The 18,455-nt window shown below is 45.2% G+C and overlaps 1 protein-coding gene across 3 annotated transcripts in view; it reads right to left on the bottom strand.

Moving 5' to 3' along the window:
* Positions 1 to 18,455, bottom strand: part of LOC144162547 (receptor-type tyrosine-protein phosphatase T-like) — a 90,986-nt gene that overhangs the window by 63,844 nt on the left and 8,687 nt on the right. For 2 of the 3 annotated variants that reach the window (XM_077693132.1, XM_077693131.1), the window contains exons 5-8: positions 17,857 to 18,153; positions 14,259 to 14,555; positions 2,459 to 2,709; positions 269 to 344 (exon numbers count right to left, since the gene is read on the bottom strand). In XM_077693132.1, the coding sequence (XP_077549258.1) occupies positions 269 to 344; positions 2,459 to 2,709; positions 14,259 to 14,555; positions 17,857 to 18,153 (921 nt within the window). The remainder of the gene's footprint in view (positions 1 to 268; positions 345 to 2,458; positions 2,710 to 14,258; positions 14,556 to 17,856; positions 18,154 to 18,455) is intronic. The other variant, XM_077693133.1, reaches the window with a different exon arrangement.

An 18,455-nucleotide genomic window follows, 5' to 3' on the forward strand; every position in this document is an offset into this window, starting at 1 on the left:
TCCGGGGTCTTCAATGGGGCAATGCTACGTCAGTTATATTTACATTTCTGCTAATTCAGTAGTCTTTTTTGCTACTTTATTACTTGCCCTAACGTTATCATCGCCGTTTCATCTTCGCCACAAATATGGCGCGGCCATGTTGTTGGGTGACAGTAGTGGTACATACTACCTTTCTTAACCGTACATTCGTCGTGTCTCTCTTTCGTTCGAATAAGGCGCAGATGAGTACAACCACGATTCTTTAACTAAAAGTACAAATCATACATACCAGCTGTCCTCCTTTCGTCAATGTCCGGTTGCACCGAATAGGGTGAGGAAAGATCTCCTTTGTTAACCGCCCTCACCTGAAAACGTGAAACGGTGGCGCGCTTAGGCACATATAATCAATTTACTATTTCACGTGCCGCCGCAGTCAACAACTGTTGCCGAACGCTTAGCCAGATGCATAAATTCTAGTTACGTAGACGCTGAAGGTATGAATATCACGAGAATATATATGGCAAAGTCCACGGGACAGCCAAATTGCTTCGTTATAAGCGATACTTTTGTTAAAAGAAGAGCGTATTTGCGCATAATGCCCTGCAGGGAGTACACAAGAAACTTGGAACAACGTAAATTCACTATAACGATGGTCTACCACATTAAGGCTTCACTTCCAAATAAATAAATGTTTACCCCTGTTAGCTCGTATAAAAGCGATGTTTCTCCGCCGTGTCTCGGAGAATTTCCTATAACCGGGCTCAATTGTATCGACTACTTTGTCGTAGATTACCATGTGCGCTGGCTGGCTCCAGCGCATGCTGGAGCATGCGCACTCGCATGTACCGAAACGCTTCGTGATTATCTGCGTAATTTCCCAGCCCGGTAGTTGCTAATCTTGGGTGAACCACGCCTCACGTCACTGATTGGTGGGACCACCGACGACAGTCTTTTGTTTAACGCGGTATCATGATCGGACTCGTAATAGCCTCCACCCTTTAAAGGGCCATCAAAACGAAACGAAACTTCGGTCTGTTTGAAAGAACTGAGCTTAGGTAGCGAATATATACCTGTGACGCAGTATTTTATGCCAACGGGCATACTATCGCATTAACAAAAAAGAATACAGCTTTATTCCAGTAGCGACACGCTTTTTTAAGAAAAAAAATGCAAGAAAGACTCAACAACTTTTAAATTTCGCGCCATAGTGACGTCATATGGGCAAGAGTGACGTGCTAGGGGCTGGCACTAAAATATTTTTGTCAGCGTATTAACTGCGCGTTAGCATTCAAGTGATGCGATCAAACGGAACTACAAGCCCTGCTACACGTTCCCAGTCATGTTGTTTGGCCGTGGCTAAGGTCGCCGGCGGCCAATAACACAATCAATTCTCTGTGACGTCATAGAAAGTTGCCGGAAAGCGGCATGCGGAGTCGCTACGGTTCACAGCGAAGCTGTTTAGGAAATCGTTTGTGTATGGTGTCCGCAGATAAAAATACGAAGAAAATGGCGGGCCCTCGTGCACGCCTGCCTCGAGTGCCGGTTCATCAATCTAAGCGTGCCCACTTACGGAGATTGGCCAATATTGGCAAGAAAAAAACTTAAGCGTTCGCCGCTTGCCTCGAGCGCATGTTTGTCAGGCCATGCATACCCACTTAGGGAGATAGGCCAACATTGGCCAGAAAAAAGCTCCACCGGTCACCGTATCGTGGCAACACTTGCTCGGAACGAGAAAGACACGTCATAGCGTACGCCCCTCGTTCATTCCTCCTCTTGTCGTCGTGCGCATGCGCTCTGTACCGTAGAAGAGCCGCGACTTGAATGTCGAAGCTGATGATCATTGACTCCCCATTGCCCTGCCGCAGATAGTTCGCACGTCCAAGGAAGAGGCCGCCCTTCAAGAGGCTCAGTGTGCAAAGCATCCGCTAGAGACGATAAGTCACGCTTGCAGAGTGGCGAACGAAAACGTAGACCTGAACGACGAACTCACACTTGCCTTGCTCAACATAAGGTCATTGAAATGCCTTGCCGACGACGTCAACCACGAAACCACAATGATACTAAAACTCAACTTTGTGTGCGTCGATGATCACCTACAACGCCTTCGCCATTCAAATCCTGCGCGTGAGTGAAAAGCTCCCCTACATTTTTTGAATGTTTTCTTCAACTTCATGATTATTTGTTGGAAGCTTGCGATAACATTGACATTGTTGTTATCTGGACAAAACAGCGTTTTTAATGAACCGAATTTGTATTTTTTTCTTCATGGACCCTTTAATTAGTTTGACCGCCGCCGTACAGTATCGGTCTTAGTGGCGAATGGGACTTTGTAAGGCACACTGGCAGAACTATACAGGCAGCAAAACTTCCGGCTCTACAAAACGGGGACTATTACGAGCGGAAACCTTCCACATGCACGTACTACAGAAAACTGACGTCAAGACCATGCGCACCAATGAAAGTGCGAGACGGTTTTTACCGAGAACCTGTAGCTAATGTTGGCGTCCAGCTCCTTGACTGTGATGCAGTGTCTAGGCACCAGCGCCCTTTTCCGCTGACACTCCTCAGGCGAGAAATTCATGCGGCTGACCATTTCCGGGTCAGCTTGGCTCCAGAACTTGAGTTCGTAGTGGTCGAGGACACCGTGTGGTGGATACGGAGCGTTCCAAGACACCAGAACGCTTCTCGTAGTAAGCCAGAAAGTGAGCATGTCCGTTGGTTCTGGGGGTGCTGCGGAAAAACAAAAACACGTTCCACAAGACTTAAAAGCTGCGCTACAAGATGAATTGCTTGGATTTGTCTTTAAATGATCATGTCTGGACGCGGTGTTACATATCCAGCCGTCAAGCAGTCAACACTACTAAAAGGACAAAAAGCAGTTTAGTACAAGAGGTAGCAATACGGACAGATCGGCCCCAGGTTTGAACATAATTTACGAACGAATCTTTTGTACGGGAGGTTGCAAAAGCATGTCTGTGCCAATGATATCAGTCATCACTCTGTCTAAGAATGCAGTGTATCATGAGCAGTCTAGTCAAGGTAAAGCAGATAGCGTAGTGTCATCTAAAAATATCATGCCTAGTAGTCCACTTCAAGGGATGTGCCTGGCCAAATTTGCGGTGGTCTTTGCAGCACTACAATAATGCCCGTGCAAGACGTCGAAGGATAGAAACAAATCATGAAGTACGAGTGGTGCCAGATAAATGTAGTTGCTACTTTCGCGTTTAAAACGTAGTAAACGATTGCTTACGTGAACTCACATTCACACAATGCAATATCTACTTGTAACCATATGATTTTGAACAACTCCAACTTGGTGTGTTTGGTAACATTTTACTTGTACGTGCGTGCGCGCGTGCGTGCGTGCAAGCGTGCGTGCTTTCGTTAAAGCGGCACGCAAGCATAAAACACATCCGCTATCTAGTTAACACCAGGTTTTTCAGCTTCTCCTCAAGAACTCCTAAGGCTACAGTTTGTTCAAATAGCCCTAATTTTTGTGTGAGCTGCTGAAAATTGGCCAGACCTATAAAAAGACAAAATATCGGTTTTCATTACCCTTTACCGCCTTCTTTTATCCTTGTGGCACATTTTGTGGAACATTTGCAAAAACGCTAGAAACTAACAAATGACATCTGCAGAACCCTTTCATTCTTACAAGCTTTTACAAAACAGTCCACAAATTGTGCAGTATTAGCAAGCCGCGGTCATTGCACAAGTAAGGCAATGTTCAGATTACCGACGTAACAGCCATATCGTGCGCTATGGATGTAAAAAAACGGCCTTTCACGCAGTTCGGTTGGCTGAAACGTCAAATGGCGTCATTATATAAAGATATTACGACAGCTGCGACAACAGTCTGGATCCGGCCTAAGGCTGACGGCTCCTGCACTAAGAAAGCCCCAAGGACGTTTTTTTTTGTTAAACAATTCACCTAAACTTCACTTTTTTCAAGAATAGACCACTCTCCCTCAGAGTGGTAGTGATCCATGGTTTGTTCAGATCCAAGGTGATGCCACTGACATACATTGCTCGTCAATCATTTATTGGCGTCCGTCATCTAATTTTGCGGTACTCATGTGTTATTACCAGTATACTATCAATCTGCTGCTATCAGTATCATTCTGCAGCCAGCGTCCTATTTTTTTGCTCTATTTTCCTTCAGACCGATGGTACTCCGGAACCGATTGTAGCATAAACTGCGCTCATTTTAACTTGATACTTCCGCGCGCGGATTGGATTTGGTCGTGTTGTCACTAATTGTGCTGTTACAATTCTTGTTTACGTTTTATGCAATCGCACGCCCATTTCCCTCTGCAACGCCCTCGCCGGGCCCTGAGGGTGCAATAAATAAATAAATAAATAAATAAATAAATAAATAAATAAATCGATCGATCGATTGATCTGTCGATCAATAATCATCATCATCACCAGCCTATCTACGCCCACTGCAGAGCAAAGACCTCTCCCATTATTCTCCAAAAATCCCGATCATGTGCAAACTGCGGCCAATTTATCCCGCAAACTTCTAGACCTCATCTGCCCATCTAACTTTCTGCAGCCCCTTGCCACGCTTGCCTACTCTAGGGATCCGCTCTGTTACACCTATTGACCAACGGTTATCTTGCCTTCGCATTACATGCCCAGCCCACGTCCATTGTTCTTCTTAATTTTTACTAATATGTCCTTAACACGCGTTTGCTCCCTGATTCACTCCGCTCTCTTCTTGTCCCTTAATGTTACACCTATCATCTTCCGTTCCATTGCTCGCTCAGCCGTCGTCAATAAGTTGAACCCTCTTAGTGAGCCACCAAATTTCTGCCCCGTAGGTGAGTACCGGTAAGATGCAGGTGTCATACTTTCTTTTTCGGGGACAATGGTAGACCGCCATTCATTATCTGAGAATGCGTGCCGAATTCACCCCACCCCATTCTTATTCTTCTAATTATCTTTTCCTCATTGTTTGGATCCAGCGTCACAATTTGGCCTAAGTAGATGTATTGGCTTACCACTTCCACTGCCTCACCACCTATCTCAAATCACTTTGCTATCCTGAGGTTACTGATCATTACTGTAGTTTTCTGCATATTAACTTTCAGGGCCATGGTTCTACTCTGTTTGTCCAGTGCAGCAAGCATGCTTTGCAATTCGTCCTCCGAGTTACTTAGCAAGTCAATGTCATCAGCAAATCTCAGGTTCCTGAGGTATTCTCAATTAACCCTTACTCCCACCTGTTCCTAATCCAATGTTCTGAATACTTCTTGTAAATATGCTGTGAATCACATTGGAGAGATTGTGTCCCCTTGTCTGACGCCCTTCCTTATAGGTATTTTACTGCTCTCCTTATGGATGGTGATGGTAGCTATGGACAGGCATGTACCCAGGATTAGGATTTTTTTTCGGGCAGGGGGGGGCAACCCAAGGTAACTTTCCTATGCAAATTAGGCGAGAGGGCCACCCTACTTGCCGTTATGAGTATAAACACGAGGAACCCTCAGCGTTTACCCTACAGACACGTAAACCTGCAAAAAAAATTAAATTAGGTGCATCAGCTTATGTGATGGAGGCGAAAAGCGAAAACACTCGTGTGTTCGAGATTTCGGCGCATGTCAAAGATCGCTACGCGAAGTTTGCAAAATTAAAAAATACCAGCTGTATTAAAATATTCACAGGAATTATTGTGCGTACCGCACAGTAACTACGCATTCCCCTTGCGAATGTTAAGGCAAACAAGCCTCGCCTTTATTTTTTAATTCCACGTTGACCACCAAATGAGGCGTCTTTTCCTTCGAAATGAACCTAATCCACAAACTAAAACTAAGCCAGGTAAAACAACACAGCCAAGCAAATCTCGACAACATTCCCCTAAGAAAAATGTGGCAAGAAAATGGTTGAGAGATAGCCCGGCAAACGTGTACGCAAATCTTACTTCGTATGGAAAATGAACCAGATCCTGCTGTGGCGCGGATGAAAGAGAGCCAAATTCATTTGCCCAATGGGATTTCGCTTTTGGTGTGACCGTTGGGGCTGTTTGTGGGTGTTTTCATACGGCTTTTTTGCTTTTGAGAAATGGCCTATCATAAGATAAGACAGTAAATTTGAGATCAGCGAACGATCTTCCGCCACACGTCTACGATAACATGAATCGAAGTGAACGAAATGAAACTGAAAGATGTGAAACTATCATTTTATCGCGTCTTCCTCGTCCTTAGGGACTAAATCTCATTATTATTATTATTATTAATATTATTATTATATTATTATTATTATTATTATTTTCTGTCTCTTTTCTCTTTTCTGAGCGACCAAGTGGCCCGGCTTCGTGAGGAAAACGAACAGGTCCGTCGTGAGAGCTTGCAGGGCTTTGCTCGGCAGGCCGATGTTGTTGTCTCCCTCCGGGAGGAAATTCGCTGCCTGCGTGGGGAACTCGCTCGACGGCCTGCTGCTCCGCGCACCCAGCCCTGCTCCCCGGAATCGAAGTCGCCATTCTCTGCGGTTGCGGCGGCTCCGACGCTGCCTGCCCCTGCCGCATCCCCCTCGCCGACATCAGCCACTGCCGGGGGTGTGCAGGGTAATGTAGTTGCATTTGTCCCTGCCCCGGTCGCTGGGATTGTACAGCCGAAGGGACGCCCAGCTCGCCTTCAACCGTCGTATGGCACTTCCGACCAGGGATCAATCACGGTGGTTTCACCGAAATTAACACACTCGGCTGACCAACAGCCGACACGTGACGTATCTCGGCGGCCACCCGCTATGTTCGTTTCTAGGCTGTCACCGGAGACTACTAGTGAAGCCTTGTCCTCCCACCTTACCAGTTTGAACGCCCCTCCTGTGACCTGCAAACGTCTAAAAACAAGGTTCACCAACTACGCGTCGTTTCATGTCGTGTTCTCCGATGAGTACTTCGAACGCTTACAAGACCCATCGTTGTGGCCGAACGGGTGCCTCTTTAAACGGTTTCTAGGCCCTCTTCATGAATCCATGCTACACACGTCTGAAACATCTAATAATAATCCACCCGGATGCGCCTGAACATTCTCTATCAAAACGTTCGTGGCCTACGGACAAAGGCTAGTGAGTTTTTTTATTCTGTATCTTCATCCAATTTTCATATTATTATTCTTACTGAAACCTGGCTTGAACCAGATATTGCCTCTGGGGACTATTTTACCGAAAATTTTAATGTTTACCGCAGTGACCGGGACTGTACAAAAGGTAAAAGTTTTGGTGGGGGTGTTCTCATAGCTGTGGATCGTTCTATTACTTCCGTGAGGCGCAGTGATATCGAAACTGTGGATGAATCTGTCTGGGTTGAATTATGCTGCCAAGGTAAGCGGAATATATTACTTTCTACATTTTACTTTTCTCCAAATCTTCATCCACATGAGTATGAGTCAGGCATTTCGGCCATCGAAAACGTCGTCACCTCACATCCCCGTCATGACTTCTGTATCGCTGGCGATTTTAACGCACCTGGTATCGACTGGTTGGATGGTACCGTCCAGCATCAATACCACTATGCCATACGGAAAGGCACCTGCCTTCTTGACTTCATTTCTTTTACTGACCTCCAGCAAAAAAATGGTGTAAAAAACTTCAACGGAAACACGCTTGACCTCTGCTTTTCCAATCTTCATTCTCTCAGTGTTTCCAAGTCCGACTTTCATCTTGTGTGTCCTGACAAGTATCATCCCCCCTTGCATCTTTCCTTACCGTGTTCCCCTCAGTTCATTCGCTCCTGTCCATCTGCCCGTCCTGCCTTTAACTTTGCCGCTGGGGACTACGTAGGTTTTTATAATTATCTGTCGGAGTGTGACTGGTCTGAGGTTTTGAACGCTCGAAAAGTTGACGAGCAAGTCGAGCAATTTTCTTCTATTATGCAAGAAGGTATGCGCAGATTCATCCCGCGTAAGCGGCCCAGGAACTCTAAATTCCCCGCTTGGTTTTCAAGTGAGCTCCGCGTGGCCTTGAAACATAAGAAGCGTGCCCATCGGAAGGCACGGCGGACAAATAGTGAGTCATGGCAACAGCAATTTGTCTATTACAGGTCTTTGTGCAAAGTGCTCTATAAGCGGGATCGGTTACTGTACATCTCTGCTGTTGAAAATGATGCTACGCGGAGTTCCAGATGCTTCTGGCAGTACGTCCGTTTTCGCTCCGGCACGAAGAGCCGAGAACACATCAGCCTTCTCGATGAAAAGGGAAATGATATCGCTTCTGTTGCCGATGCATTTGCTGAGCACTTCAGTTCAGTATTTGGACCCAATACCCTCTCCCACGCCCGCGAACTGTCTTCTTCGAATTTCTGTATCACCCTTATATCCGAAGAAGACGTTCTCAAGGCACTCAAACAGCTAAAGCCATCTCTTTCTTCGGGTCTGGATGGAATTCCCTCCGCACTACTAAAAGCTTACGGGGTCATACTAGCTCCGATTCTCGCTTCTATATTTAACAACTGTATAAAATCATCTACCTTTCCGCGCCTTTGGAAAGTCGCGCGTATTGTTCCTGTGTTTAAGTCTGGTGTGAAAACAAAGGCAGAAAACTACAGGCCAATTTCTATCCTCTGCTCGGCAAGCAAACTGTTCGAATCAATTTTGCACGTAATTTTGTCTAGTGGTGTCAAAAACATCCTTCTTCCAGAACAACACGATTTTTTATCTGGCCGTTCAACTACTACAAACCTTGTGTCTTTTATGTCCTTTGCCTCGGAAGCTGTGCATGGGCGGGGTCAGCTCGATACCGTGTACTGTGACCTCAGCAAAGCGTTTGACGTAGTTGACCATTCCTTGCTTCTGCATAAAATGTCTACTTATAACATTCCTGTTTGCTTCGTGGAGTTACTCAGCAGCTATCTTAATAATAGGTCATGTTTTGTCTCTGTTAATGATAAAAAATCTGCTGCCTACTATGCTTCCAGTGGTGTGCCTCAGGGATCTGTTCTGGGGCCCCTTTTGTTTTCTTTGTTTGTTAATGACGTCTCAGCCTCTATAAATGACTCTTGTTTTCTGTTATATGCTGATGACATCAAAATATTTAAAGAAGTTACTAGCGCTGAAGATTGCATAGCTCTTCAATCTGATGTGGATGCTTTTAGCAACTGGTGCTCCGCGAACAAACTTGCTCTTAGTGGCACTAAAACGAAGGTTATGTCCTACACTCGTAAAACAAACCCCATACTTTATCCGTACGTTGTGAAAAGTGTGCCACTACCACGTGTGTGTAAAATATCTGACCTTGGAGTGGTATTTGACAGTGCGCTAAACTTTTCTGCTCATGTGGATTCTATTTCTAAGCGCGCCCTTCGCCGCTTGGGGTTTGTCTGTCGAATATCAAGAGAATTCAGCAACCCTATCTCACTACTAAAGCTTTATTTGTCTGTTGTCCGCCCTATTTTAGAATATGCCTCTGTTGTTTGGAACGGCACGTGCCAGTCGAACAGTAATATACTTGACAAAGTGCAAAATAAGTTCATATCTATCCACAAACATCGTTTCTCCCGCCACAGAGGCAATGGTTCAGACTTTTTTACTTCTAATCCTCTCCAAAGTTTGAAGTCCAGACGAACCAATGCTGACCTAATTTTTTTATTTAAACTTGTACACGGGATTATTTCTTGTTCGGAGTTGCTTGCAAATGTAAATCTTAGAGTACCGTCGAAACTTACCCGTAAGTCTCCTATACTTCATACCCGTAAGACATGCAATAGACACTGCCCATTGTACCGCCTTCAAGAAACATACAATCTCTACTCCCATAATATTGACCTGTTTCATACACCCCTTCGGTCTTACATGTGCGACCTTCTGACTTCTGTCTCTCCCCGACTTGGTTCCGACAAGTTTTAATTCTATTTTCATTGCCCTATTTTCGTTTATGTTGCTCGCCTTTGTTACTGTTCCTACTCATATATATCTATATCTGCCCGTCTGTATTGTCAAATTTTTATGACACTGTGTTTTATCGTTTCGCGATTGTTCAAACTTTAGTGTGTCGAAATCATTGATTTTGTTAAATGACCTTTATTCTTCATTATAGTTTTTTTTCTTCGCTTGTATTTTGTTGTTCTTCTCACGCGTGGATGTATTTGTGTCGTCGTCTGTCTTTTTCTTAAGTGCGCCAGCACAAAGGCTACGGCTGTACCTGGGCACTATAATAAAGAGATTGATTGATTGATTGATTGATTATTAAGTTTTTATCCATATTAAGGCACCGTCATCAATATCACAGTTCTCATCCTGATTCTGACTTACCCATAGCCCCTTCCATCCCTTCCTTGAACTGCAGACGTATGCGTGCAGACCTTACATTTCTTCACAAAATTGTTCATGGTGACCTTTCTCGCGCGGACCTGCTTAACTGTTTAGAGTTTAGTGTACCACAAAGGGCCACCAGGTCGCATCGCCCGTTCTTGACCGCTGCGCGCAACTCCAATCATTCTCCTGTGCGCAGAATACATAATTGTTACAACCGCTTCTTTGAACGCCTTGACATCTTTCAGAAATCCTTTACAGTTTACCGTACAACGCTATTGAATACAGTATGTTAAACACCTATGATATGTCTGTCGTTATTTTTTTTCTGGAATTTGATTTCTCTGCGGTTGTGTCTATCCAACTGATAGCTGCCTATTTTTGAAACTGTTTACTGTCATTTGTTCGTCTTATCATTTGTCTCTACACTCTTGCCGTTGTTTTTGTTGTATTACTGCCAAGCTTTGTTGCCCCGCCTGTCGTGTGGCCTTTACGACAGGCAGAGCAACATCGGCATCTTCATTTTTTAATTTTTACCTGTTCCCAAGCTCCGCCTGTGCTTTATTTTTGTCATTTTCACTACTTCAATTTGTGTGTGTCTTGTCGCTCGTTTGTTTCTTGATATATGTTTCTTGTATTTTGTTTTCATGTAACTACCCGTGCGCCAGCACTCAGGCCTCTGGCTGTTCCTGGGCACGTAAATAAACATGATTGATTGATTCATTGATTGATTGATTATTATTATTTTTGTCCAATCATTCTCCTGTGCGCAGAATACAGAATTGTTACAACCGCTTCTCTGAACGCCTTGACATCTTTCAAAGTTCCTTTACAATTTACCGTACTGCGCTGTTGAATACAGTATGTTAAACATCTATGATATCTCTGTCGTTCGTTTTTCTTTTTTTTTTCATTCCTGGAATTTGGTTTCCCTGCGGTTCTGTTTAACCAATAGATAGTTGCCTATATTTGAAACTGTTTACTTATCATGCTTGTCTTATCATTTGTCTCTATACTCTGTCATTGTTTTTGTCGTTTTACTGTCAAACTTTGTTCTCTGCTTGTTGTGTGGTCATCTTCTTTTTTTTTTACCTGTACCCAGGCTCCGCCTGTCCTTTATTTCTGTCATTTTCCCTACTTCAATTTGTGTGTGTCTGGTCGCTTGTTTGTTTCTTGCAATATGTTTCTTGTATTTTGTTCTCATGTAACTATCCGTGCGCCAGCACTCAGGCCTCTGGCTGTTCCTGGGCACGTAAATAAACACGATTGATTGATTGATTGATTGATTGATTGATTGATTGATTGATTGATTGATTGATTGATTGATTGATTGATTGATTGATTGATTGATTGATTGATTGATTGATTGTTATTATTACTCCCATATTTCCCATTTACATACCCAAGCAATTAGGTGCCCCTTACAAGCCTTGGCAAATCCCCTCTCTCTGTTAGTACGAGCCACTTCATTAAGGTGACGAAGATGATATGAGCAGGCTTCTTGTGAAGCGTTTTGGAAATTCGTGGCAAGGCAACGAAGAGCTTCACGAGTGTATTCAGACGTGCTCAAAAAAGTACCCAACGGGACAATTCGAAAGAGCTGCTAATGCTCCCAAGAGGACTAAGCGGTTCTTCATGTATAGTTTTACTGTTCTTGAAGCCCTCTTGCATATGTTTATGGCCTTTTTTGCCCTGACCTCTATCGTACCATTCTTGAAAGTCACTCGCAGTGAAGTTTTCATAAGAATGCCGAGCCAACTTGAATGTTTCAATTGAGTACGAGCCAAATCAAAACTTATCCTAATATTGCTCAAATTCTCCGCATAATTATTAACTACCTGTCGCCATAGATTTCCCCTAGCTTACTTGTCTGACATGTAGTTTAATAGCTGTAGTTCCCCTACCTGACATGCAGTTTAATAGTTTTGACAGCATTGCATTTAGGTCCGGTTCCAAACTTTCGTTTTTTTTTCTCCCTGAAATTCTCGTTAAGTGGATTCGGCTCATTTCGGAAAAAAAAACGCCTCGAATAGCTATCAAGCACAGAATTTATATGGCGGCGTTCGAGAATGTGTACGAGGGGAGAAGAGACGTCGCGCGAGGAAAGGAGGGTATGGCCCAAAAATTTTCGGGGAAAAGGGGGGGGGCGGGCCCCCCTGTCCTCCCTCCCCTCTGGGTACGTCCCTGGCTATGGACCCATTGTAAATATCCTCTGGTATTGTTACATAATGAAAGGGGGCAAAGCACCTGGTGAGGATCAGATAACAGCAGACCTCTTGAAGGATGGCGGAGAAATTGTACTTGAAAAACTGGCAAACCTGTATACGCAACGCCTAATGACCGCAATGGTACCGGAATCTTGGAAGAACGCGAAGATCATCCTAATCCATAAGAAAGGCGACATGAAGGACTTGCAAAATTACAGGCCGATCAGCTTACTGTCAGTCGTCTACAAGGTATTTACCAAGGTAATCGCTAACCGAACCTCTGCAACCTTAGATTTCAGTCAACCTAAAGAACAAGCAGGGTTCCGTAAAGTTTACTCAACAATGGACCATATTCACACGATCAATCAGGTGATAGAGAAGTGCGCTGAGTATACTGAACCCCTATATATAGCCTTCATAGATTATGAGAAAGCATTTGACTCGGTCGAAACCCTAGCAGTCATTCAGGCATTAAGGAACCAGGGGGTAGATGAGCATTATGTAAGAATACTAGAGGATATCTACAGTGGGTCTACAGCTACCATCATCCTCCATAGGGAGAGCAGTAAAATACCTATAAGGAAGGGTGTCAGACAAGGAGACACAATCTCTCCAATGTTATTCACAGCATGCTTACAAGAAGTATTCAGAACGTTGGATTGGGAACAGGTGGGAGTAAGGGTTAATGGAGAATACCTCAGTAACCTCAGATTTGCTGATGACGTTGCCTTGCTAAGTAACTCGGGGGACGAATTGCAAAGCATGCTTTCCGCACTGGGCGAACAGAGTAGAACAGTGGGCCTGAAAATTAATATGCAGAAAACTAAAGTAATGATCAATAACCTCGGGACAGCACAGCAGTTTGAGATAGGTGGCGAGGCAGTGGAAGTGGTAAGCGAATATATCTACTTAGGCCAAGTTGTGACCCCAGATCCCAACCATGAGGCAGAGATAATTAGGAGGATCAGAATGGGGTGGGGTGCATATGGCAGACATTCTCAGATAATGAATAGCAGCCTACCATTGTCGCTGAAGAAGAAAGTGTATGACAGCTGCATCTTACCGGTACTCACCTACGGGGCAGAAACTTGGAGGCTCACTAAGAGGGTTCAACTTAAATTGAGAACGACTCAGCGGGCAATGGAGCGGAAAATGATAGGTGTAACATTAAGGGACAAGAAGAGAGCGGAGTGGGTCAGAGAGCAAACTGGTGTTAAAGACATATTTGTAGAAATTAAGAAGAAGTAATGGACGTGGGCAGGGCATGTAATGCGAAGGCAAGATAACCGCTGGTCATTAAGGGTAACAGAGTGGATCCCTAGAGAAGGCAAGCGTTGCAGGGGGCGGCAGAAAGTTAGATAGGCAGATGAGATCAAGAAGTTTGCGGGGATAAATTGGACACAATTGGCACAGGACAGAGGTAATTGGAGAATAATCTGAGAGGCCTTTGCCCTGCAGTGGGCGTAGATAGGCTGGTGATGATGATGATGATGATGATGATGATGATTGTTACATAATGCTCGTCTACACCCTGGTTTGCTAATGCCTGACTGATTGCTGAGGTTTCGGCTTCAGTCAAATACTTTCTCATAGTCTATGAAGACTATTATAGGGGTTCAGTATACTCAGCGCACTTCTCTATCACCTGATTGATCGTGTGAATATGGTCCATTGTTGAATAACCTTTACGGAAACCTGCTTGTTCTTTAGGTTGATGAAGCTCGCATGAAAACAATAAATAAATAAATAAATAAATAAATAAATAAATAAATAATAAATAAACAAATAAATAAATAAATAAATAAATAAATAAAGTGCTTACGGGCTGGTGGCGTGGTGAAGACAATGGATGCGAACTGTGGCGACCGGCCTACGTTGTTCTGGGCGAAAACTCTGGCCTCGTACATGGTGAAGGGCATCAGGTCCCTGAAGACTTCACGCGTACCATTGACGTCACTGCCCCTCTTGTCTGCCTCCCAGGTATCGTTGCTGGTAAGCTCCACGAAGTAGCTGACGTTCGCGCCGTTGAGCTGATCGCAGGGCACTTCGGACCAGGTGAGGACATCGTAGGCCTCCGGGGACATCGAGTGCGTCAGATTGCCTGGACGACCACTGGGAACTGCGTGGCAAATAAGAATCGACTTTGACGCACTCGGTTTCCTCAGGCGTTACATTTTGACGATCATTGGGCAAAGCTCTTGCGTTTACGCATAAATGCCACGCTTAGCAGCGAGATTTCTTTATCTAATGTACCGAAGAACCAAGTCTTTTTCATTGGTGCTCGGTGCAGAGCGGGCTTCAACCACTGCCTAGACGTAGAAAGAAATCTTGTCTAAAATTTCTTAAGGAACTTTACAATAAACATTATCAATTTGGTTCGACCTGCCCCTCCCCGCCTCCAGCCCTTACGGTTGGCGGCACGTACCAACCACCTATTTGCCATTCGTCACATATACCGAGAGTGGATGTATTCAATTTTCGTTTCTTGTTCTCTCCATTGCCGAGTGGAATAATGTACATCCCGAAATGCTCACGGGTATGCGAATCTTCACAGAACTTTGAAGGGCGGCTGGATTTAATGTTTGTACTATAAACCTTCTGTATTTTCCCTCTCCCACACCTGTCCCAATCCGCGAGGGCTAACAGTATTGAAAATAAATAACCGAAAAGTTTATTCCACGGACTGGCGTGCACAGGCAGGGAAAAGTGCACGAGGGGACCGCGGCCCTCCTTCTTCAACAATTTTCGGACTGAGAGAGGGAAGGGGAAGTTTACGAGGCCATTGGCCGTGCTCATCATGACCTAATTACTAGCGACAATTTTGCATTGCCGCAGTATCTTGAGGTGGCTCGTTGAGCGAAAAGGCTGGCGTCGACGTGCCACGTCCGTTACTGCAAAATGGCTACTAAACCTCTGGTGGCTGCCGAGTGTACCACATACCCGCAGAGGTGTATTTGCCAGCATGTTCGCTGGATTTTTCTGACTTTAGGCCTAGCGTTACGTGACGTTAGGCCTAGCGTTGAGTGCCAACGACTGTAAGTGGCACACGCAGCTTCGCGGATGTTAAGTGTGACATTGACTGCACATCTTGATGGCCCCCTGACGCCTTTAACGTTAGGTCGCCGTTAAAACAAAATACAGCTTTGTTAGTTTCGAAAGAACCGGCCTTTAGTAACTTACGCCGCTCCATTCGAGCCACCAAAGACGTTTTTCACCGGGAAAGAGGAATAAATAGAAAAACTTTCAAATTTGGCGCCACAGTGACGTAATGTGGGCAGGAGTGACGTGTTATGGGCCTGCGCTAAACACATCGTCATCAGCGCGTTAACTGCCCGTTAGCATTGCAGTCATCCGATCATACAGAACGAGAGGCCCCACTGCAGAAGTGCAGTTCTGTTTCCTGGCTAAGGCTTAGGTCGGAGGCCGCTCATCACACAAACAAGATTTTCTGACGTCATAGAAAGTTGCCGGAAAGTGGCTGGATAGTCGCCACTGCTTTGCACGCTTTCCTTGCTATCTAAAATATTTCTTTGAAGTTTACGATAAAATTGGCGTCATCGCTATTGGGAAAAACAGATTCTTTAATGAATCAAACATTTATTTTGTAATCATGGCCGGAATGAGCTAAATAAGTTCGATTGCATTTCCCCGCAGAGGTGCATTTCCCAACGTTTTCCCCAAAATCTTTCGTTCCGTGTGAGTCCCAACTCACACAGGGCTACGTTGCCTCGGGGTGGTGCATACCCGCCTCACTCAGCGGCTCAGTAGTCCCTTGCGAGCTGCGCCTTTCTGTGCGGCAGTACGGTGCGGCTGTGGAGTCTGCAGCATGTGCATCGTCTGCGGCGGCCACCTCGACAATAGCAAAAAAATGGATGCAGTTCACTCAACGTGAAAACTGTCGAAAATGGGGAGCAGTGATTCGTCATCGTTTCCCCTGCGCTGTTCTGTTGAGTGCCTGGTGTGAATACTTTGAGTAGCTTCAGTTTCCTGAACTCTAACCGCAGGATTCGCTTGCCTTCACTGTTGTTGAGCCTTGACTGCTGCCTGATAAGCTCGGGATTTTCCTCTCCACGTTGATGCTTGGCTTACCCTTCACGTTGTCGCAAAGATGAGTCTGCGCTGAGGCGTCGCTGTCTTTCGCGAGTAAGCGCCCGCTGTCACCTGAATCGTGCCAACTGTTCTGCGTTCATGGCGGGAAAGACCGCCTTTTTGTTCGGAGGGTCTATTCTGAAAGGCGGTGGCGCCCTCTCTTGACTAGTTTCAGTATCAACATGGGTGTGTGACCCCCAACGACAATGGACGGGCAACATCCGGGCCCCTAAAGAGCTCCGCACTTCAAAGTGGCCGTACACGCAAGTACACCGCCGAAACCCCGTAGAAAATCCCAAAAACGTGAGCAGAAGAATATGTTGCGGGACAAATTGCTACTCATATATGAAACTCATTAGAGCTCTAAGGTAGACGAGGACTTAGAAGACATACGGAACAAGAGGTGACTGTTTATTAACTGTTAAATTGACGGATAGCACACGCTCATATATCCTACAAATACGCGCACGCGTAAAAGAGAACATAGGAACCGATATCACCCATTTCACAAAATGTACACCCCCCTCACCAATTCGCAAATACAAGTGCATGAAAAACTGAAAAGAGCACGAACAAACGACAGATTCTCGTGAAAAACATTCAAACTGCAGCGTACTGAGCGAATCCCGCTCGGTGTCGTGCAGCCTTAGAACGCCGCTGACGCTGTAATCGCCATTCTTTTAATAAAAAAACGCTTCTAACAGCTTCCCTGCTGTCTGGAACCTGCTTTGTCCTAGAATCTTCTCCCCAGTGAATGGTGGCTCAAAAGTTCAGGCCCCACAATCCATGGGCAAACGTGCCAAATAATCTTTTTTGGCGCTCAGCTTAGGCACCCTCAGATGGTGGTAGAGGCAACGTCAAATCTGTCCGACGTAAGACTTGCCACGTGGCACGGGTACTCCGTATACAACCCTTGCATGACACGCAGCCCACAAATGGTTCTGTGAGCTCTTCCGGGCAGAGTGTTGGACCTCGCATCCATACGGTGACCCGTCGCGAGTTCGTTGCCCCAAACAAGTTGGCTCCGTTATGCCCCGTATAAATTACGGCAGCAAACCGAATAGGAATGTGACAAAACGCACACAATATGTTCTGCTGCGGACATGTTCATGCATTGAAGATATGCATTCTACGCTAGCGAGAGTGAATTAATTCAAGTAGGACACCACATACCACAATCGCACAGAGAAAGACGAAGAAACGATTCCGTGTGGGGAATACATTCAACGCCATTGAGACAATGTCACATTCATTTGATCTCTTGCGAAACCCCTTCACATCATCTGCATTGTTTCTGTTCTCTACTATGTAATGGGCATTCTACACCATACCTTCTTCTGCGGTTTGGAAGACGAAGCTCCGTGTCGTTCCTTTTCCAATGGGAACAGCGCTGATGGAGACGAAGTAGTAGGAGTGGGCGCGAAGCTTCCTCAAAAATACTTGTCGCGTCTTCGACCATAGGATTCGCTCTCTCGGTTCACCATTCTCGAGGTAGCACTCTGGCTGCGCATAGGCGATAGGAGCGAAGGCCACCTGAGTCCAGCCGCCATTATGGTGTGTTTTGTTCCAAGTTATCACGGTTTCCCCGGCTACGCTTCGTTTTTGGAAGTATCCTGGGGCTGTTGGTGCTGCGTGGGATATGAATACAAGAACTTTCATCAAATATATTACAAAACCCTTTGTAACATGTGGTATCACGTCGCGACGGCCCCGAGGGGTGAGCAGACAGATTTGCACTCGGGTTGAAGAGTCAAGCCAAATAGTTATTAATTCAGAGTGACGTCTTATATATACCTAGGGGTTAGCCTTCTGATGGAAGAACCACCGACGTCGGAACCAAAACCGAGACCCCGGATACTACAAAACAATTTAAAAACTCAGCAGTACCGTGAAAAATTAAGAGCCTGCACTTATTCTTTCGGTAGCCCAG

This window comes from Haemaphysalis longicornis, unplaced genomic scaffold, assembly GCF_048455015.1.
Source record: "Haemaphysalis longicornis isolate Haplotype H1 unplaced genomic scaffold, Haemaphysalis longicornis Haplotype H1 scaffold_12, whole genome shotgun sequence".
Taxonomy (NCBI): domain Eukaryota; kingdom Metazoa; phylum Arthropoda; class Arachnida; order Ixodida; family Ixodidae; genus Haemaphysalis; species Haemaphysalis longicornis.